The following is an 18,021-nucleotide window of genomic DNA, read 5'->3' as shown; positions in this document are numbered from 1 at the left end:
AGTCCCTATCATACTTCAGGTTTTAATCACCTCCTTCTATTTGGCCACCTTTCCTTAAGTCTCTCCTTACACAAATCCATCCTCCACTTAGCTGGTTAAAATGAATTTTCTTAAAGTATAAGGATGCCGGTATCACTTTCCTCATTCAATAAACTCCATTTGCTTTGTAATCACTCTAGATTCTTTTAAGGACTCTTTCTGGCAGCATAATTTGTTCCTTCATGAATTTCTAGAAGTAGGCAGCAATTTTTAGGTTTAAAAAGTCTCAGGAGTGTCTCAACATCTTCAATACACATTCTCAGTCAATAGCAGAACTCACAATTGGTCATATGATGCTCTGTACCTTTAGACACCACAATGAAGCTTCCCCTCCCCCTCCCAAAGTAACTAGCAATGGATGTCCCCCTGTTGGCACCTGTGAGTCTTCCTTATAGGTCCATGGGCCAAAGAAAATTACTTCTTCAAAAGGGCCAATTCTCCTCTCCTTGGGAAGATCCTAATACCTATTATGTAGTTCTGAGATCCCGAAGGGAACTCCAAGGCCAACTCTCTCATTTAAGAAATGAAGAATTCAAAATTCTGAAAGATTAAGTAACTTGCCCAAAATTATATAGGTTATAGGTAGGAGAATCAGGATTTGAATCCAGGTGTTCTGATTCCAAACCCAGAATTCTTTGCACAATACCAAACTTTTCTTCCATGTCTCCTTTGTTTTGCAGTCTCCCACACTCCCTATATACATTTGGTTTTCCCTCTACCTCTTCCATCTTTCTTTTCTTAATTTTGCATCTGGACCATTTTTCTAGTCTATCAATTAAGACTTTATCTTCTGTGATAAGACAAAGGGTACACTGCTAAAGGGCTCCTGAATATGATAAAAAAAAAAAGGCCCCACCTAATCTTTACTGCTCTACCAGAAAAAGCTGGCTCTTCATTTTCCCTGTATAGAGGTCATATAACAACACACAATGCCTTAGGTCAGGGCTGTCCAACCTTAGGTTTTTATTGAAAAAATAGACAATATATTTTGATTTGCCATTTTAGTGAGAGCTCTGTGGTAGCTCGACTTCATTTACTAAAACATTTATGTAAATTTCTGTGCTTGTAGGAGGGCTGCATAAATGGTACTGGCCCCACAGGGTGCATTTTGGGCAGCCCTGGCTTAGGTGAAAGTCCCAAGAATGTTAATAGTTGAATGGAATTATCTAGAAGAGATAAAATGATGAAAAATAATTTTTACTATTAATTGTCCTCAGTTTCGTACAACTCATTTAAAATGCTAGAGAATGCTAGAGCATTCTCAAAGTCTGGTCCAGGGACCCTTGTGCATCCTCCAGACACTTTCATGGAGCCCACAAGGTCAAAATTATTTTTGTCATAATTCTGAAATTTTAATTTCTAACATGGTAAATACCAATAGATATAACCAGGAACATACTTGGAGCCAGCTTGAACTGGCTTGCAAGAGTCAATTATTAAATTTTCAGTGTGAGCATTTCTTCTTCAGAAATTGTCAAATGTTACAAAGCAGTACTTGATGTATTGTTTTGTTGGTTGTCTAGACCAGAACATATTTGTTATGTGAAGTTTGGATGCAGTCAAAGGGCCATAATTGAGGACCTAGAGGGCTCCATGTGACCTCGAGGCCCCATGTTCCCCATCCCTGGTCTAGACTTTAAAAAATTATAGAGAAAATGTTAGTAACACAGATTAAACTTAAAAATGAGTCACCCATTTTGGGATAGCTGGTTGTTAAACCAGCCCTAACAACACCCTTTGGATGTAATCTACTTAAACTCAAGCTTTTTGGGGTTCTCAATAATTTTTGAGTGACATTGCTCTTTGAATCCTGAAACCAAAAAGTTTGAGGGCTGCTGGTAGAGGAATAGCACCAATCCTATTAATGCACCACATAAGTTCATGTTATATAATTTTTTAATATAATATTTGACCAATAACAGGGCAACTAAAATCCAATAAAATTGATTCTTTTTTTAAAAAAAATTATTATTATTTATTTAATATTTTTAGTTTTCAGCATTGATTTCCACAAGATTTCTAATTACAAATTTTTCTCCCCATTTCTGCCTTCCCCCCATATATTCTGATTGCCCTGTTCCCCAGTCGGCCCTCCCTTCTGTCACCCCACTCCCCCCATCCCCTTTTCCCTTACTTTCTTGTAGGGCAAAATAGATTTCTATTCCCCATTGCCTATATATCTTATTTCCCAGTTGCATGCAAAGCCAACTTTTTTTAACATATGTTTTTAAAACTTTGAGTTCCAAATTCCCTCCCTTCTTTCCCCCCCACACCCCCTCCCTAAGAAGGCAAACAATTCAACATAAGTCACACGTGTGTCATTATGTAAAACCCTTCCACAATACTCATGTTGTGAAAGACTAACTATGTTTTGCTCCCTCCTATCCAGTCCCCTTTTATTCAGTTTTCTCCCTTGACCCTGTCCCTTTTCGAAAGTGTTTGCTTTTGATTACCTCCTCCCCCATCTGCCCTCCCTTCTATCGTCCCCACTTTTTTATCCCCTTCCTCCTTCTTTCCTGTGGGGTAAGATACCCAATTGAGTGTGTATGTTATTCCCTCCTCAAGTCAAATCCCATGAGAGCAAGATTCACTCATTCCCCCTCACCTGCCCCCTCTTCCCTTTCAACAGAATTGCTTTTTCTTGCCACTTTTATGTGAGATAATTTACCCCATTCCATCTCTCCCTTTCTCCCTCTCTCAATATATTCCTCTCTCATCCCATAATTTGTTTTTTTTACATATCATCCCTTCACACTCAACTCACCCTGTGCCCTGTGTGTGTGTGTGTGTGTGTGTGTGTGTATGTATGTGTATATGTATATGTATATGTATATGTATATGTATATGTATATGTGTATTCCCTTCAGCTATCCTAATACTGAAGCCTGATGAATTACACACATCATCCTTCCATGCAGGAATGTAAACAAAACAATTCAACTTTAGTAAGTCCCTTATGATTTCTCTTTCTTGTTTACCTTTTCATGCTTCTCTTGATTCCTGTGCTTGAAAGTCAAATGTTCTATTCAGCTCTGGTCTTTTCACTGAGAAAGCTTGAAAGTCCTCTATTTTATTGAAAATCCATATTTTGCTTTGGAGCATTATACTCAGTTTTGCTGGGTAGGTGACTCTTGGTTTTAAACCTAGCGTCATTGACCTCCAGAATATCACATTCCAAGCCCTTCAATCACTTAATGTAGAAGCTGCTAGATCTTATGTTATCCTGATTATGTTTCCACGATACTCAAATTCTTTCTTTCTGGCTGCTTGCAGTACTTTCTCCTTGATCTGGGATCTCTGGAATTTGGCAACAATATTCCTAGGAGTTTTCTTTTTGGGATCTTTTTCAGGAAGTGATCAGTGGATTCTTTCAATTTCTATTTTACCCTCTGGCTCTAGAATATCAGGGCAGTTCTCTTTGATAATTTCTTGAAAGATGATATCTAGGCTCTTTTTTTGATCATGGCTTTCAGGTAGTCCAATAATTTTTAAATTATCTCTCCTGGATCTATTTTCCAGGTCAGTGGTTTTTCCAATGAGATATTTCACATTATCTTCCGTTTTTTTCATTCCTTTGGCTCTGTTTTATACTATCTTGATTTCTCATCAAGTCACTAGCTTCTACTTGCTCCAATCTAATTTTAAAGGAATTATTCTCTTCAGTGGTCTTTTTGACCTCCTTTTCCATCTGGCTAATTCGGCCTTTCAAGATATTCTTCTCCTTATTGGCTTTTTGGAGCTCTTTTGCCATTTGAGTTAGTCTATTTTTTAAGGTGTTATTTTCTTCAGTATTTTTTGGGTCTCCTTTAGCAAGTCATTGACTTGTTTTTCATGGTTTTCTCACATCTTTCTCATTTCTCTTCCCAACTTTTCCTCTACTTCTCTTACTTGCTTTTCCAAATCCCTTTTGAGCTCTTCCATGGCCTGAGACCAATTCATATTTTTCTTGAAGGCTTTTGATGTAGGCTCTTTGACCTTGTTGACTTCTTCTGGCTGTATGTTTTGGTCTTCTTTGTCCCTCAGAAAAGATTCCAAAGTCTGAGTCTGAATCTGGCTCCATTTCCACTGCCTGGCCATGTTCCCAGCCAACTTACTTGACCCTTGAGTTTTTCATTGGGGTATGACTGCTTGTAGAGTACAGAGTACTTTGTTCCAGGCTTTAGGGTTCAAGTGCTGCTATTTTCAGAGCTACTTCTACACAGCAAGCTCTGCCACACCAGGGCTCCTCCTCCCCCAAGAAACACCAACCCGAACTGCGACTCAGATCCAAGGAGGCTCTGCACTCCAGCTCTGATCCGTGGTTTAATTCCTCCCACCAGATGGGCCTGGGGCCAGAAGCGACTGCAGCTGTAGCTCTGTAAGCAGCCTCAGAGCTGCACCACCTCCACTACCCCCGGGGTGGTGGGCCAACCACAAACTCCTTTCACTGTCCTTGCAGTTTTTCCCACTAACCTTCTCTGTTGTCTTTGGTATTTTTGGGTTGAGAAGTCTGGTAACTGCCACAGCTCACTGATTCAGGGCCCTAGTGCCTGTTCCACCTGGCTCCCAGTCTGGTTGGTCCTGGTGTGGCCCACACTGGGCTCTGCTCTGCTCTGCTCCCAGCTCCTTGCCATAGACCATTCCCAGAGACCATCTAGGCTGTTCTGGGCGGAAGCCCTGCTTCCCTTTGCTCTTTCGTGGGTTCTGCAGCTCTAGAACTCTTTCAGAGCCATTTTTATAGGTGTTTGGAGGGACCTTGCAGGGAGCTTAAGCGAGTCCCTGCTTTCCAGCCGCCATGTTCAATAAAATGGATTCTTAAAGGTTATTCAAGCATTGCTGAAAAGTTTTGAGTACTAGCCCAACAAAAGAAAGTCATTTAAGGAGCAGCCCAGATAAGCAGAGAGCAAGGGGCTCGATCAATCCCAAAAGCTGGCTGCTAACTGATGAATTATATGACAAAATATCTCATGAAACCACCTGCTAAGGTATTGAGGAGAGCTATGATCTTCGATTTATGATTGAATGTTGATGCAATTATGTATCCAAAATATGTGTTAGGAGCCATGCTCTAACAAGGCATCCTGGATTACCCAGCTTGTTATTATTTTATTCTTTGATTTTGTTTTCATTTGTGGCATTGACTTCCACGTGGTAATCTTAAAGTATAAATGTAACATAAAAGAATGTTATCATGAGGATTTTTTTCCGTCTTTACAAGCATCTACACTCAAGGAATCTTTTACCTTTTCTGTAGAGACCAAGACATGAGACGACGTATTCTAATGTTCCCAGGAGAGACTGTGGACAGGGACAAAAGGCGTATAATCCTAACTTGTCTAATCCTGCACAACCTGTAGCCACCAAAGGATTTTGGGTGGCCCGAGGAAAATGTAGAGGAAGATAACCTCTATATTTTTTGAGGGCCACTAAGATCCTTCGGCATGCCCTCATGTTGTATAGGCCTGGTCTAGGGGAAGCCCTATATTAGATCAATGAGCCCGAGTGAGAAGTTCATTTGAGAAACCTCCCAAATACGCAAATTGAGTTTAAAGTAAGTTTCAAATATATCAAAAAACTAACTAAGCCAAAGGTTATTATCATGTTATAAATTTTTCTTAAGCTAATAACAAGACCTTGATAGCTAAGTAAATGTTTGAGATACAAAATCAGGGGCTGAAATAGTTCTATCCTACTTTTATCCCGCCCCTTCAGCCTGAACCACAGTGTGACCTAGCACATCTCCTGTTCATACAAAATACTTATTTCTTGTGTGACCTTTGGCAAGCCATTGACCTTCCCTATACCTCAATTTCTTCATCTGGAAAATGAAGAGACGAGACAAGGTCACCTCTGACATGTTTTAGAAGGTCTAAATTTCAGAACCTTTGACAATGTGAAGTACATGCATGAAAGAAAATTAGAAGAGGACTTTCATAGGATACAAAATAAAGCAGAGAAAAACCTAAAGTTGGCCAATATTACCTCATGTTCATTAGATAATCCTCATGATTCCCTCTGTTCAAGTACACGTCATTGGGATAAACAAGAAGAAATGCAAACAGGACCATCAGTACCTCCATGGAATTCTGCCCTCTATCTACAAAATCGCCATTGAAAATGTATCTGTTATTCCCTGAGGGGAGACCATTCTGTAGAAGGAGGAAGAAAAAGAGAATCTACCAATGACATGAATTACAATCATATAATTATAATCAGTCTTTAGAATAGATCACTTTGACTATAAAATCAGAAGGCATTTGCATTAACTAAATCAGTGAATACAAAATTAGAAGATAAGAAATAGTGGGGAAAATATTTGCATCAAATGTCACCAACAAATTCTAATATTCAAAATAAATGAATTCGTTAGCCATATCTCATGGTTTGGGGATTTTTTTAAAACCATATATATTATTACTGAGTTTGATCAGACACCTTATTTACCAGATTCAGTTACAAATTAATTTTGGCTATTTTGAGAAATCAAATCTGTCCTTAAAGGTTAAAAATTTAGCAGCAATGAAAATATTCAATCAAATAACTAACCATCTTCTACTTCAGTAATATCTTATAGGTTCAAATGCTATCTTTATGCTGGTCACTCTGAAATCTATATCTAGCCCTATTCTCTCTCCTGAATTATAATCCCACATTACCCAATTGCCCTGTTGGACCTTTTGAACTGGATGATCCATAGACATCTCAAGCTCAACATGTCCAGAAAAGAATTCACCTTTCCCCCAAGCCACAACTCTTCCAAACTTCATTTCTTTTTTAAAAAAATTATTGATATCTTTTGCTTTTTACACAGTAGAAGTTTCCCTTGGATCCTCCTTCTCCCTTCCTAGAGAAACATCCCGTGTAACAAGTAATTTTTTAAAAAAAGAAAGAAAAAGAAGAGAAAAAATGAGCAAAATTAATCAATATATAGAAAAAAATCTTTCAACACATGCAATGTTCTATACTCATGGACCCCATCTTCCCTCTGCAAAGTAGTAAGGGAAGTGTCTTCTCACTTCTCCCCCCAAAACAGCCTTATTTCTGTCAATGATACCACCATCTTCTAGTCACCTTATTCACAACCTTGGAGTCACCTTCAGCTCTTCATTCTTCTTCAATCTCTGACACCAATGAATTGTTAAGCCTTTATACCTCCACAATTTCTCTCCTGTTCATCCCCTTTTCTCTAGTTCCACAGCCTCTACCTTCCCCACATCTAACTTGAATGATGGCAATAACCCAATTGGTCTCCTTGCCTTAAGCCTCTCCCCTCTCCAATCCAAGCTCCATATAGCTGCCAAAATAATTTTCCTAAAACATAGGTTTTACCATGATACTGTACTGTGAAATCCTGGTGAGTTGGCTTAAAGAGTAAACCTGAATTATATTGCTATGAATTCCATTCTAGTTGCATTGCACACCATCCAGCTAAGTGAATAACCCAAAGTGAATAGCCCAAAAATATCCAGTTTGATGAGCTTGGTGTTCTTTAGCTTAAAGAGAAATGTTATTTCATATTAATAACTAAAACTTTCTAAATGCCCTTTCAAGGGTTATGGATAATTGAAAAAAACTTATACAGGGTGTTCCTAAAGTCTGGACACATAGGTAAAGAGGCATATTTTCAAGAAATAAAATAAATGAAGTTTTCAACAACATTTTATTTAATTGGAATATTAACAAATAACAAGTTCAATATGATTTCCATCATTTGTGATGCCAAGGTTGATGAGCTTTGCAATGTCCACTCAATGCGATAACTCCACGTTGCCATCAATTTTAGCACATTCACTCTTTATGTGTCCAATCAAGCGTGTTGCATCTGTGATTTTCATTGAGTACACCTTCTCCTTTAGCATACCCCAGAAAACGGAGTCAAGGGGGCTAAGGTCTGTTAATATTCCAAATATTTCAAAATATGCATTTTTGCCTATGTGTCCAGACTTTAGGGACACCCTGTACTGACCTGGAATAGAAAGGTAAAGACTATTTTTCCAGTTGAAAAATATTGAAGACCAATAGTCAAGTAGTGTGTAGGGAAGCAGCTTCCTGTGGTGCAGATGTTCTGAACAGACCAATAACATTACATCCTGCAGTCTACAGTTGTGGGTTATCCTAAGCACCTAAGTTTTCCTCCTTGATGCCAGGTTCCTATAAGTGTATGCCAACTCTCCACTGCAACTAAATAAAACATTCATAAAAGAGTGTTATCCAGGTTTATATGAGTGTTGTGGTATGTTTTATTATTTATGTATTTGGTTTTCTATATTAACATCTATAATATTGTTAATTGTTTAGCCTTATTAAGAGGTAAATGATTATGTTTCAGCTTTTAGAAGGTCATTATTATAAATAGCAGTTGTATAAATATATAGTGTGGATGCATCTATCTAAAGATAGAAAATATACTAGATGGGGGCTCAAGAGCTATATTAATGAGTAGGTGAAATATATATTCCCATGACAAGGTTATTCTTGGGACCCTGAGAGAGTTCGAATGTAACCATGTGGCGATGGTCTATATCTAGGAGCTTCCACCTAGGAGATTGAGAGCAGGTTGGTAGATTTCACCTGGGTGAAGGGCATGAAGCTCCAAGCAGGAGATTGTAGAGCTCCTTATGCCACTCTTTTCTGTAGCACTCTATGTAAAGTGTTACACTGTGGAGACATTGGAATAGACCAACACACTGCATTTATGGTTCTACCGAGCTTATCTTCATATTTGGAGTGCGATGACCTAATTTCTACCAGGCTGCTTTCCAATTTTTTCAGCAGTTTTTATGAGTCTTTACCCCAGGGACTTTGAGTTTATCAAAGATTAAGCTACTAGGTTGGTTTGTTTCTGTATGTTGAGTACCTAATCTGTTCCACTAATTTTGACCTCACAAGTGCTTAACCAGTGCAAAATTGTTTTGGTGATTGTGCTTTGAAGAAGGGTTTGGTTTCTGATCCTACTATGCCCCTCTTTTCCTACTTTTTTCATCATTTCCCTTGAGATTCTTGACCTTTTATTCCTCCAGATGGTTTTTTTTTATCAGCAATATACAGAAATGCCAGCAGTCTCTGGACTGTACATTGGCTCTATCACATGGCCATGGCACCTGGGGATCTTCAGCCGTGCTCAACCTACAGTGAAAAAGGTCAGCATAAGGATTCTGGCTCTTGGGCACTCTCCAGAGACTGCTAGTACCAATCTACCAAAAAAGCAATGAGTACTCATTGGTTTAAAAAAAATCAGTTAGGACTTCCCTAGTACTCTACTGGAAGCAAAAAGTCACTCCTCATTCACTCCCATTTACTTCATATTTAATACCTGTTCCAAAGAGAACAAGATAAGAAGGGATGAAAGCCCCTCTTTCAGTGGGAGAATGCATAGCCAGTCAAGGAGACAGTCTGAAAAGAAATTTTAAGAGAACTGAGCTTAACTCTTATCTTGTGGAAAAGGTATAGTGAAGGTGATTCTTGAGAGACTTTGAATGACCAACCTTAGAAAACAGTGTTTCCGGTGTATATGCAAATGCCAAAGATTGAAGTCTATGGTTAGAGGTGACTGGCTATGAATTACTATTATTAATCATAATCTTAACATTGATTATATTATATTAATGTTTTATATATTAATTCTTAATATTACTAATAATGATAATAGTTAACATTTGTATAATGACGCTTTTAGGTTTGCAAAGTGCTTTATATGTGTTATCATGTCTGATCTTCAAAATAATTCTATGAGGTAAGTGCTATTACCATCTCCATTTTGCTGAAGAGGAAACAGAGGCTGAGAGGCTTGAAGTCAGGAAGTCCTAAGTTTAAATCCTGCCCAAAAAACGAGCTGTGTGACTCTGGCCAAGTTGCTTAACCTCTCTCTGTTTCAGTTTCATCAGTAAAATGAGGGTTTTGGACTTCATGGCCTTTAACCTCCCTTCCAGCTATAAATATACGTTTCTATGAGTCTATGATCTGACCAAGTTCTCTCAGTGCATTTCCAAGGCAGGATTTGAACCCAGATCTTCCTGACTCCAGGTCCAGGACTTCATCCACGCTGCCCCCTTGTTCATTTATTCATATGTTTCTATCAAAGATACTGCCATACTTCCAGTCTTCTAGGTTTATAAGCTTACCCTTATCCTCAACTTCTCATTCTCCCTTAACCCATACATCTAGTCAGTTGTCAAAATTTTACATTTTTGCCTCAAAATATCTCTCATATATTCCCCTCCTCTCTATTCATGTAGCCACCACCTTAGTTCAGGCCCTCATCATCATTCACCTAGTCTAATGCAATGGGTACCTGATTCATTTCCCTGCCTCTACTTTCTCCTTACTCTATTCCATTATCCTCATAGATGGTAAAGTGATTTTTCCTTAAGTGCAGATCTGACCATGAAATTCCCCTACTCAACCAATTCCAGTGGTTCCCTATTTGCCTCTAGCATCAATTATAAACTCCTTTGTTTAGCATTTACAGCCCTTCACAGCCTTCTCAAACCTATCTTTTCAACCTCATTGTACATTATTCCCCATCCTGTAACCAAAGTGCCCTCTCTCTGTTCCTCAGAAAAAAATATCCCATCTTCCATTTCTGTGCCTTTACACTGGTTGTTTCCCATGTTTGCAATGTACTCTCTCTTTATCTCTGCTTCATAGAATCCCTTTCTTCCTTCAAAATACAGCTAGAGCACTACCAAATAAGTGCCTCAAACAAGATACTCCAAGTTCCGACTTCAGGTCTTTTCTCTGGCTGTCCCCCATGTCCCTTGTCATCTCAGCCTCCTGAATTCTTTCAAGTCCTAAATAAAATTCCACGTTTTATAGGAAGTCTTTTCCAATCCCTCTTAATTGTAGTATTTTTTCCAGTTGGTTATTTCCTATTTATCCTGCTTGTAGCTTGTTTGTACATAATTGCTTGCATGGTGCCTGTTAGATTGTGAACTCCTCCAGTGCAAAGCATTGTCTTTTGCCTTTCTTTATGTCCCCAAAGCTTAGCACAGTACCTGGCACATGGTGTTCAGTCATTTTGAGACCCTGTTTGAGGGCTTCTTGGCAAAGATATTGGGGTGGTTTGTCATTTCCTTCTCCAGCTCATTTTACAGATGATGACACTGAGGCAAACAGGGTTAAGTGACTTGCTCAGGGTCACACAGCTAGCAAGTGTTTGAGGCCAGATGTGAATTCGCAAAGATGAGTCTTCCTGGCTCTAGGTTCAGTACTCTATCCGCTTTGCCACTTGGCACATAGTAAGTGCTTAATAAATGTTTGTTGATTGATCATGCATTTCTAATCAACAAATGAGGCATATAACCTCTGGATTGCCCTAGAGTCAGGATAGAGAATTAAGCAAAGCTAGTAGGAGATAGAGAGGGAGGAGTGAGGGTTATTGGAGCTCCCAACTCGTAGATATACCGTCACATTCCACCTAAACAATAAATGAGGGTATTATCCTTAAACCTTTAAACATATGCTCTGGATTTACTTTTCCAATCCATAACAGATTTGGTTTCTATAGCATAGCTGGCTATCTTCCCCACAGGCACCCATGGGTACCCATGAGGGACAATGGAGTTATCTTTCTAATGCTCTTGGCTCAAACTTCCATGAATATATTCTTTGCTATGATTATGAGTACATTATCAATTAGTCAGTCAAATTTAAGTAGCTTTTAAGAAAAGGGTATTTACTAATGTGAGACAGTATGAACAGTTGTTCCTACTATCCCCTTTTTTGTCCACCAAAAGTCTGCCACTCTGCCAAATTCCAGAGGTAAGTGGTCTCAAGTTTAGAGAGCACACATGGCAAAAGGGGCAGTTTATAACTCCTTGAAGTCCTTTTGCTAGAGTCCTCCAGGTGTCCAATTTAAGTATATTCTGTTGGGCTTGTAGAGTTATGAGTCTGCCCTTGCCTCTGATCTGGACACTACCATCAGCTGTTCCAGGGATGGTGCTAGGCTGCTGATAGGAAGCTCTCTGGACTTCTAAAGTTCGTGCAGTCTTTCCATCAGTGGGGGTGGGGGTGGGGGTGGGAGAAATGAAGAAACCAAGGCTGAGAGTTCACTGACTTGCCCAGGGGCCCATAGCTGCTAAGCGTCTGACGCTGGATTTGAACTCAGGTCTTCCTGACTCCAAACCCAGCATTCTATCTATTGTGCCACCCAGTCTCCTACTATTGTATCTACATGTTCATTAAAACATCAGAGAAAGGCTCTAGAGCAGAGCCCTCCACTTGGTAAGTGCTCAGCAAGTATTTGAATGAATGAATGAAAAAGTAAATGAATGAACAAAAGTACTTGTACATTTGGAATAAGAACAATGGGAAAATGCAGGGCCCTACTCCTGAAGCAAAAAAAAAGTTGAAATTAAAAAACACTAGGGACCATGACCTTTTTTCTTCTCTTCTGAGACCTCTCTTCCTCATCTGGACCACCCCATTTTATGAGGTGCCTTGGCTATGCTCACTTCAATCCAGGATCCACATCTTACTCTCCAGACTTTTCTACTTTCTTTCTAGTAATCTTCTCATCCTGGAGATACCTCTGCCTTGTAATCTTCTCTTCTGATTGGTGAAGTACCTAGCCTGAACTACCATGTCATAGATTTTCTAGAGGTATTTATCAGTTTTGCAAATTTTTTCTCTTCCCCTTTTTTATTTTTCCTTTTGAGAATATTCTTTATTATAAATTATGGTTGTCTAAAAGGGGAAGGGGAATGAATAAAAAGGGAAATAGGTGATATAAAAAAAGATATCAATAAAAATCAATTTTACTTTTATTGTTTAAGTAATGAGTATGAATGATAGCTTTTGTCTTAACACGAGGGAAACAACTGACATATTGAATGCTTCTGATATTACCTGCAACATTCCTCTCCCATAGATCTATCACCTCTCTGCCTCTTTACCATTCTCTCTTGTATTCTTGGAGGTCAAGATTAGTCATTACAATTACTCAGCATACAGCTTTGTTTTAGTGTTATTTTGTTTCAATATTTGTAGTCACTGTGTATACTATTTTCCTAGGTCACTCTAAATCAATTCATAGAAGTCTTTTCATGTTTCTCTAAATTCTTCATATTTGTTGTTTCTTGTAGTACAATAACATTCTTTTACTAGTCAGTCAATAAACATTAATTAAGCATCTACTGTGTGCTAAACTCTGGGGATTGAAATATGAAAAATAAAGACAATATTTGCCTTCAAGGAGTTTACAACCTAATGGGAGAGGATGATGCACAAAAAGAAGCTTGAAAGGGGTGAGGATGAGGGGAATCTAAGGAAGAAGGCACCTTGTATGAGGGTATCCAGTCGATAGAATGCAAACTGGTGGAAAATAAAGATTTGGCTGGCCTGGGAACCCTCTTTCAGTGGAAGTTGGGGAAGAGTTCTTTAATCTGCCCTCTAGTTCTCCAATTCAAGGGGCAGAGGGTGCTGAGTGTACAGAAAAGGAGTAAGCACCACTCACTCACCACTCACCATTAATGCAATGATGTAATCTCTCGATGTGATAAGTTTCTTGATGAGTTTTGCTAGGTGTATGGTAGAGTCCAGTCCAAGGAATACAAGCTGAACAATTCATTCAACCATTCTTCAATCAATGATCACCCACTTTGTTTCCATTTTTTTTGCTACCACAAAAAGTGTTCTTGAAAATATTTTGGCATATCTATCTTTGACTCTACAGGGATATTTGCTTAGGACCAGCACACCTGACTCACAGGGTATGAACAAGATAGTGACTTTTCTCACATAATTCCAAATAGTTTTCCAGAATAGCTGAACAAATTCAGAGATTTACCAAGAGTAGAATAGTGTACCTGTCTTCCTGTAAATGCTTTAACATTAACTATGTCTGTCTTTTGTCATCCCTGTCAATTTGGCTATATGTGAGAATCTCAGAATTGTTTTAATTTTAATTCCTCTTTATTTTAGTGATTTGGAGGAATCTTTCATATGGTTGTTAATAACTTTCCTGTCTCCTTTTTGAAGCTATTTATTCCTATCCTTTGACCACCAGTCTACTGAGGAATTTCTTTTGGCCTTATATACTTAAATACATAAATGGACTTGTGATCTCATCAACATGGAATTGCAGAAGTCACAACTCTTTCATGTCTGCCCATCCTTTGCTGTGCAACTTTTGTTCATGTCCTCCCATTGTAAAAGCTACCCAACATGCTAGAAGCCTTCACTTTCTCTGGCCATTATACATATACCCAAGCTGACTGTAAGTTATCCGTCTTGCCAAATGACTAGCCCAACTTCTTATTCAATCATGCATTCCCCTCTAGGATATATACCTCTTGGTTTCTCCATCATGTCTCAGCAAACTCTTCATCCTAGAAAATCACTTCGGCACTGGAACTTATACCTAGGAAGTACTTTCTGCCCCTAGGGCTGCTCCCTCATTTTGGATGACTCCTCCCAGTATCTCCATTTAAAAAGATTACCTGGGCTAGCCACCTCTTCATTTCCCAATAGGCTATACTCTTCTGGACTTTCCCATCACGCCCCAACATTGGGTACCTTCTCCATACACACTCCCTCTTTCAATATCCTTTTCTAGTTTGCCCTTCCCTCTAGAATATAAGGGCATGGACTGGAACTGAGGGCATGGACTACCCTCATTTTTAATTGTAGCTATATTCCCAGGACTTGGTACAGTGCTTAGCACATAGTAAGCCATTAATAAATGCTTGTTGACCAACTGATTATAACATCCTTTATAACATCCTTTACATTGCTTATCCTTCTTAATTCCTCATTTACAGTATATAATGGCTTGTTTAAATCTACCAGGTGCCTCTCCATTGACATTTCGATAATTCGCAAATTCAATTCTTCATTGACTATAGTGTTCTATCACTTATAACCATATAATAGTATTGGAAGAACATTAGTTTTAAATAGGCATTTCGATTTACTAAGAAGTTTGGGGTTACTAAAAGAACTTTATAATCTCTCAAAGGCAATAAATCTACTCTCTTCCTTTTATTAAATTCTGGAGTGTCCATTTCCAATTTCAGTCTGAGAAATATATACTGATGAGCTCAGTATGTTGTACATTCAACTGTATGTCATACTATGGACAATAGATTTTTTTCAGCCGTTTGGTTTTTCTTATGTGGATAGTTAAACTTTTTAGAGGGATTACGGACTACGTTTAGGAAGCTCTGCAACTTTCCAGGGCTTGATGAAATCAGCAGTTTGTGGTTCACAAATAGGAACATTTGGAAGGGTTCACTATCTCTAACGAATTCTTCTTTGACTTAAACTCTGCAATGGATTTCCTCCATCACAATAGCAAATACTTTAAGCAAGAGTAAATCTTTGTTTTATTCTTCATTTGATATTAATGATCAGGATTGTTGAACAAGACTATATTAACAATTATATACTGCAAAGAATCTTGTGGAATTTCAATGCATGCATGAGAAACATCTTGTAGGAAAACATCCTTTAAGGTGGGATATCTTGTTTTCCTGAATCAAATGTTTTGTCATTTTTTTGATAGATAGCAAACGATTAATACGGTGGATTCTTTTTTTTTATAGCTTTCAGTCAATTTAACGATGGTAAATATGTGATTTACTGTAAACACTTTTAGTGAACTTCTTTAGGTAAAAATAAGCATCAGATGTTTTTCCACATCTTTAGCATATTCCCTCCCTCCCTTCACCCTGAGAACCAGTTCCTTAACATCTTCCAAAACTATGCCACTTCTTCACTTCATGTTAATCTAGTTACTTCCAGGGTTGTCGTGAAGATCAAATAAGATAATATTTGTAAAAAAAAAAAAACACTTAGCACAGTACCTAGGTGCCTGGCTTATAATAGATGCCACATAAATGCTTATTCCCTTCCTTTCCTTTCTTTTTTCCCTCTTGATGATCTGCAATAACTGTTGGTACCTAATCTGTACTTTTTTTTGGAGGGGGGAAGGCAGGGCAATTGGGGTTAAGTGACTCACCCAAGGTCACACAGCTAGTAAGTGTGTCAAGTGTCTGAGGCCGGATTTGAACTCAGGTCCTCCTGACTCCAGGGCCAGTGCTCTACTCAACTGTGCCACCTAGCTGCCCCTGTACTTTTTTTCATAGTAGTCTTCTTGCAAATATAAGCACCACAGTGTGGAATGACCAAATGTCCTTTGAAATTATGTTTCTTGCTGCTTTTGGATACATTATTAAAAACTAACTTTTCCAACTCCTTGCCTTGCCTCTCCTGCGAGCCATCAATCCGTTTAGCTACAATATCCTTCTGTCTCATGATTCCATAAAACAATTTAAGTAAGAACTAGGTTCTGTGTAGTCCTGTGCTCACCTAAGTAGTGATAATATGCCCCACCATAGAGGGTACTGAGAGGTGAATACCAAACTTTCTATGATTCTCAGAGAATTGCCACCTCTATCCCTAAGCTCTATTCTTGTGGATTGAATATTTATCTTATCTAGAGGAGTGGACAATGTGGATTAATTAATAAACTCCTGACTCAGGCTTTTACCCACTGGGAAAGCCGTATCCTGTTCTTTTCTCTACTGTATTTCAATTTTAATTTAATTTAATTCAATTGTAATTTCAATGATCACGTGACAATGTATAACGAAGTAGGTCCACCCAAGCATTTCTTGCCAATGTAGAATTTCTTTAGTGATGGATGAGGAAGGAAAAAATGATAATAAAATCGAATATGTATTAGCAAAGCTACCGTACAGATTACGTGCTTTTGGTTACTCCCAGATCTAGATATCCTTGAACTATTCAATAAGCATAACTTAAATTCAGGATTTCCTAGATGCAGTTCAAGTGTACTATCTGTCAGTCACCTTTCACCTAATTAACAAATGCTCCAATGACTCATCAGTGAGGATAATTCACTGACTGGGCTTTTGATCCTCACTACATGTTCATGGCTGTCATGGGAGTCACAGGATGGAGTCAAGATCAAACCAGGCACAGAGAGTAACAAAATATACTGGAAACAATTTAACCTCTTTGATGACTCAGGGTCACTAAAATATATAAATTATATTGCTCAGTCCTTTCAATCATATCTGACTCTTTATGACACCATTTGGGGTTTTCTCGGTAAAGATACTAGAGTGGTTTGTCATTTCCTTCTCCAGCTCATTTTACAGGTGAGGGAACTGAGGCAAACAGTGACTTGCCCAGGGTCACTGCCCAGGTAGTAAGTGTCTGAGCCCAAATTTGAATTCTGGTCTTCCTGACCCCAGGCCCAGTGCCCTAGTCTGTGTACCACTTTGCTGTTCCAATGAATGATATATTGTAAACTGTAAAAACGTGAACTCAGAGTCAGCAAAGTATATGAATGCCATACTGTAACTATGATGAACACAAATTTTATCCTATACAGTAAAGTCCTTAAGATCTATTGAGGTATATCAGACAGCATGTCCTCTTCACTGTCAAATGGAATAATATTTATTAAAAATAAGAAATTTTTGAAAAAAAAATGCTTCACATAGGGTCTGACACATGGTAGAGGGAAGACAGGAATGAGCATTTTTATATAGCGCTTGCTATGTGCCAGGCATTATGCCAATTGCTTTTTACAAATATTATCTCATTTGATCCTGACAACTTATTATTGTCCCCATTTTGCAACTGAGGAAACTGAGGCAAACAGTGATTAAGTGACTTACCCAGGGTCACACAGCTGGTAAGTGTCTGAGGCTGGATTTGAACTCAGGTTTTCCTGACTCCAGGACTAGCACCCAGTCTGCTGTGCCACAAACTGTCTCTAGCAGGCATTTTATTAATGCTTTCCCTCCCTCCTCTTTCACTAAATAACTCCAAATGTTTTAGCTTTTATATCAATACTGTTTTATAGTTTGTGTCTTCTTTGCTTTCATTTCTCATTGCTGTCAGGGTACCCAGTTATTAGCTCCTCTTTTTCCTTCTGTCCCCCAACTTTTAACCCAAGTCTCCAAAATGAGAAAACTAAGGTTTTTTTTTAAAATTGTATAGGAAATAATGCTGCCAGTTTATATATCTGGG

General features: G+C 38.5%; 1 protein-coding gene across 1 annotated transcript in view; it reads right to left on the bottom strand.

Moving 5' to 3' along the window:
- PPEF1 (protein phosphatase with EF-hand domain 1) overlaps window positions 1–18,021 on the bottom strand; it is a 158,727-nt gene that overhangs the window by 62,634 nt on the left and 78,072 nt on the right. Inside the window, 1 exon segment of the mRNA XM_036744190.1 lies at window positions 6,001–6,167. Within this exon segment, the coding sequence (XP_036600085.1) occupies window positions 6,001–6,167 (167 nt within the window).

The sequence above is a fragment of the Trichosurus vulpecula genome, chromosome 2, assembly GCF_011100635.1.
Source record: "Trichosurus vulpecula isolate mTriVul1 chromosome 2, mTriVul1.pri, whole genome shotgun sequence".
Lineage (NCBI taxonomy): Eukaryota > Metazoa > Chordata > Mammalia > Diprotodontia > Phalangeridae > Trichosurus > Trichosurus vulpecula.
The sequence above is the reverse complement of the archived record's forward strand: the minus strand, read 5'-3'. Positions and strand labels throughout refer to the sequence as shown.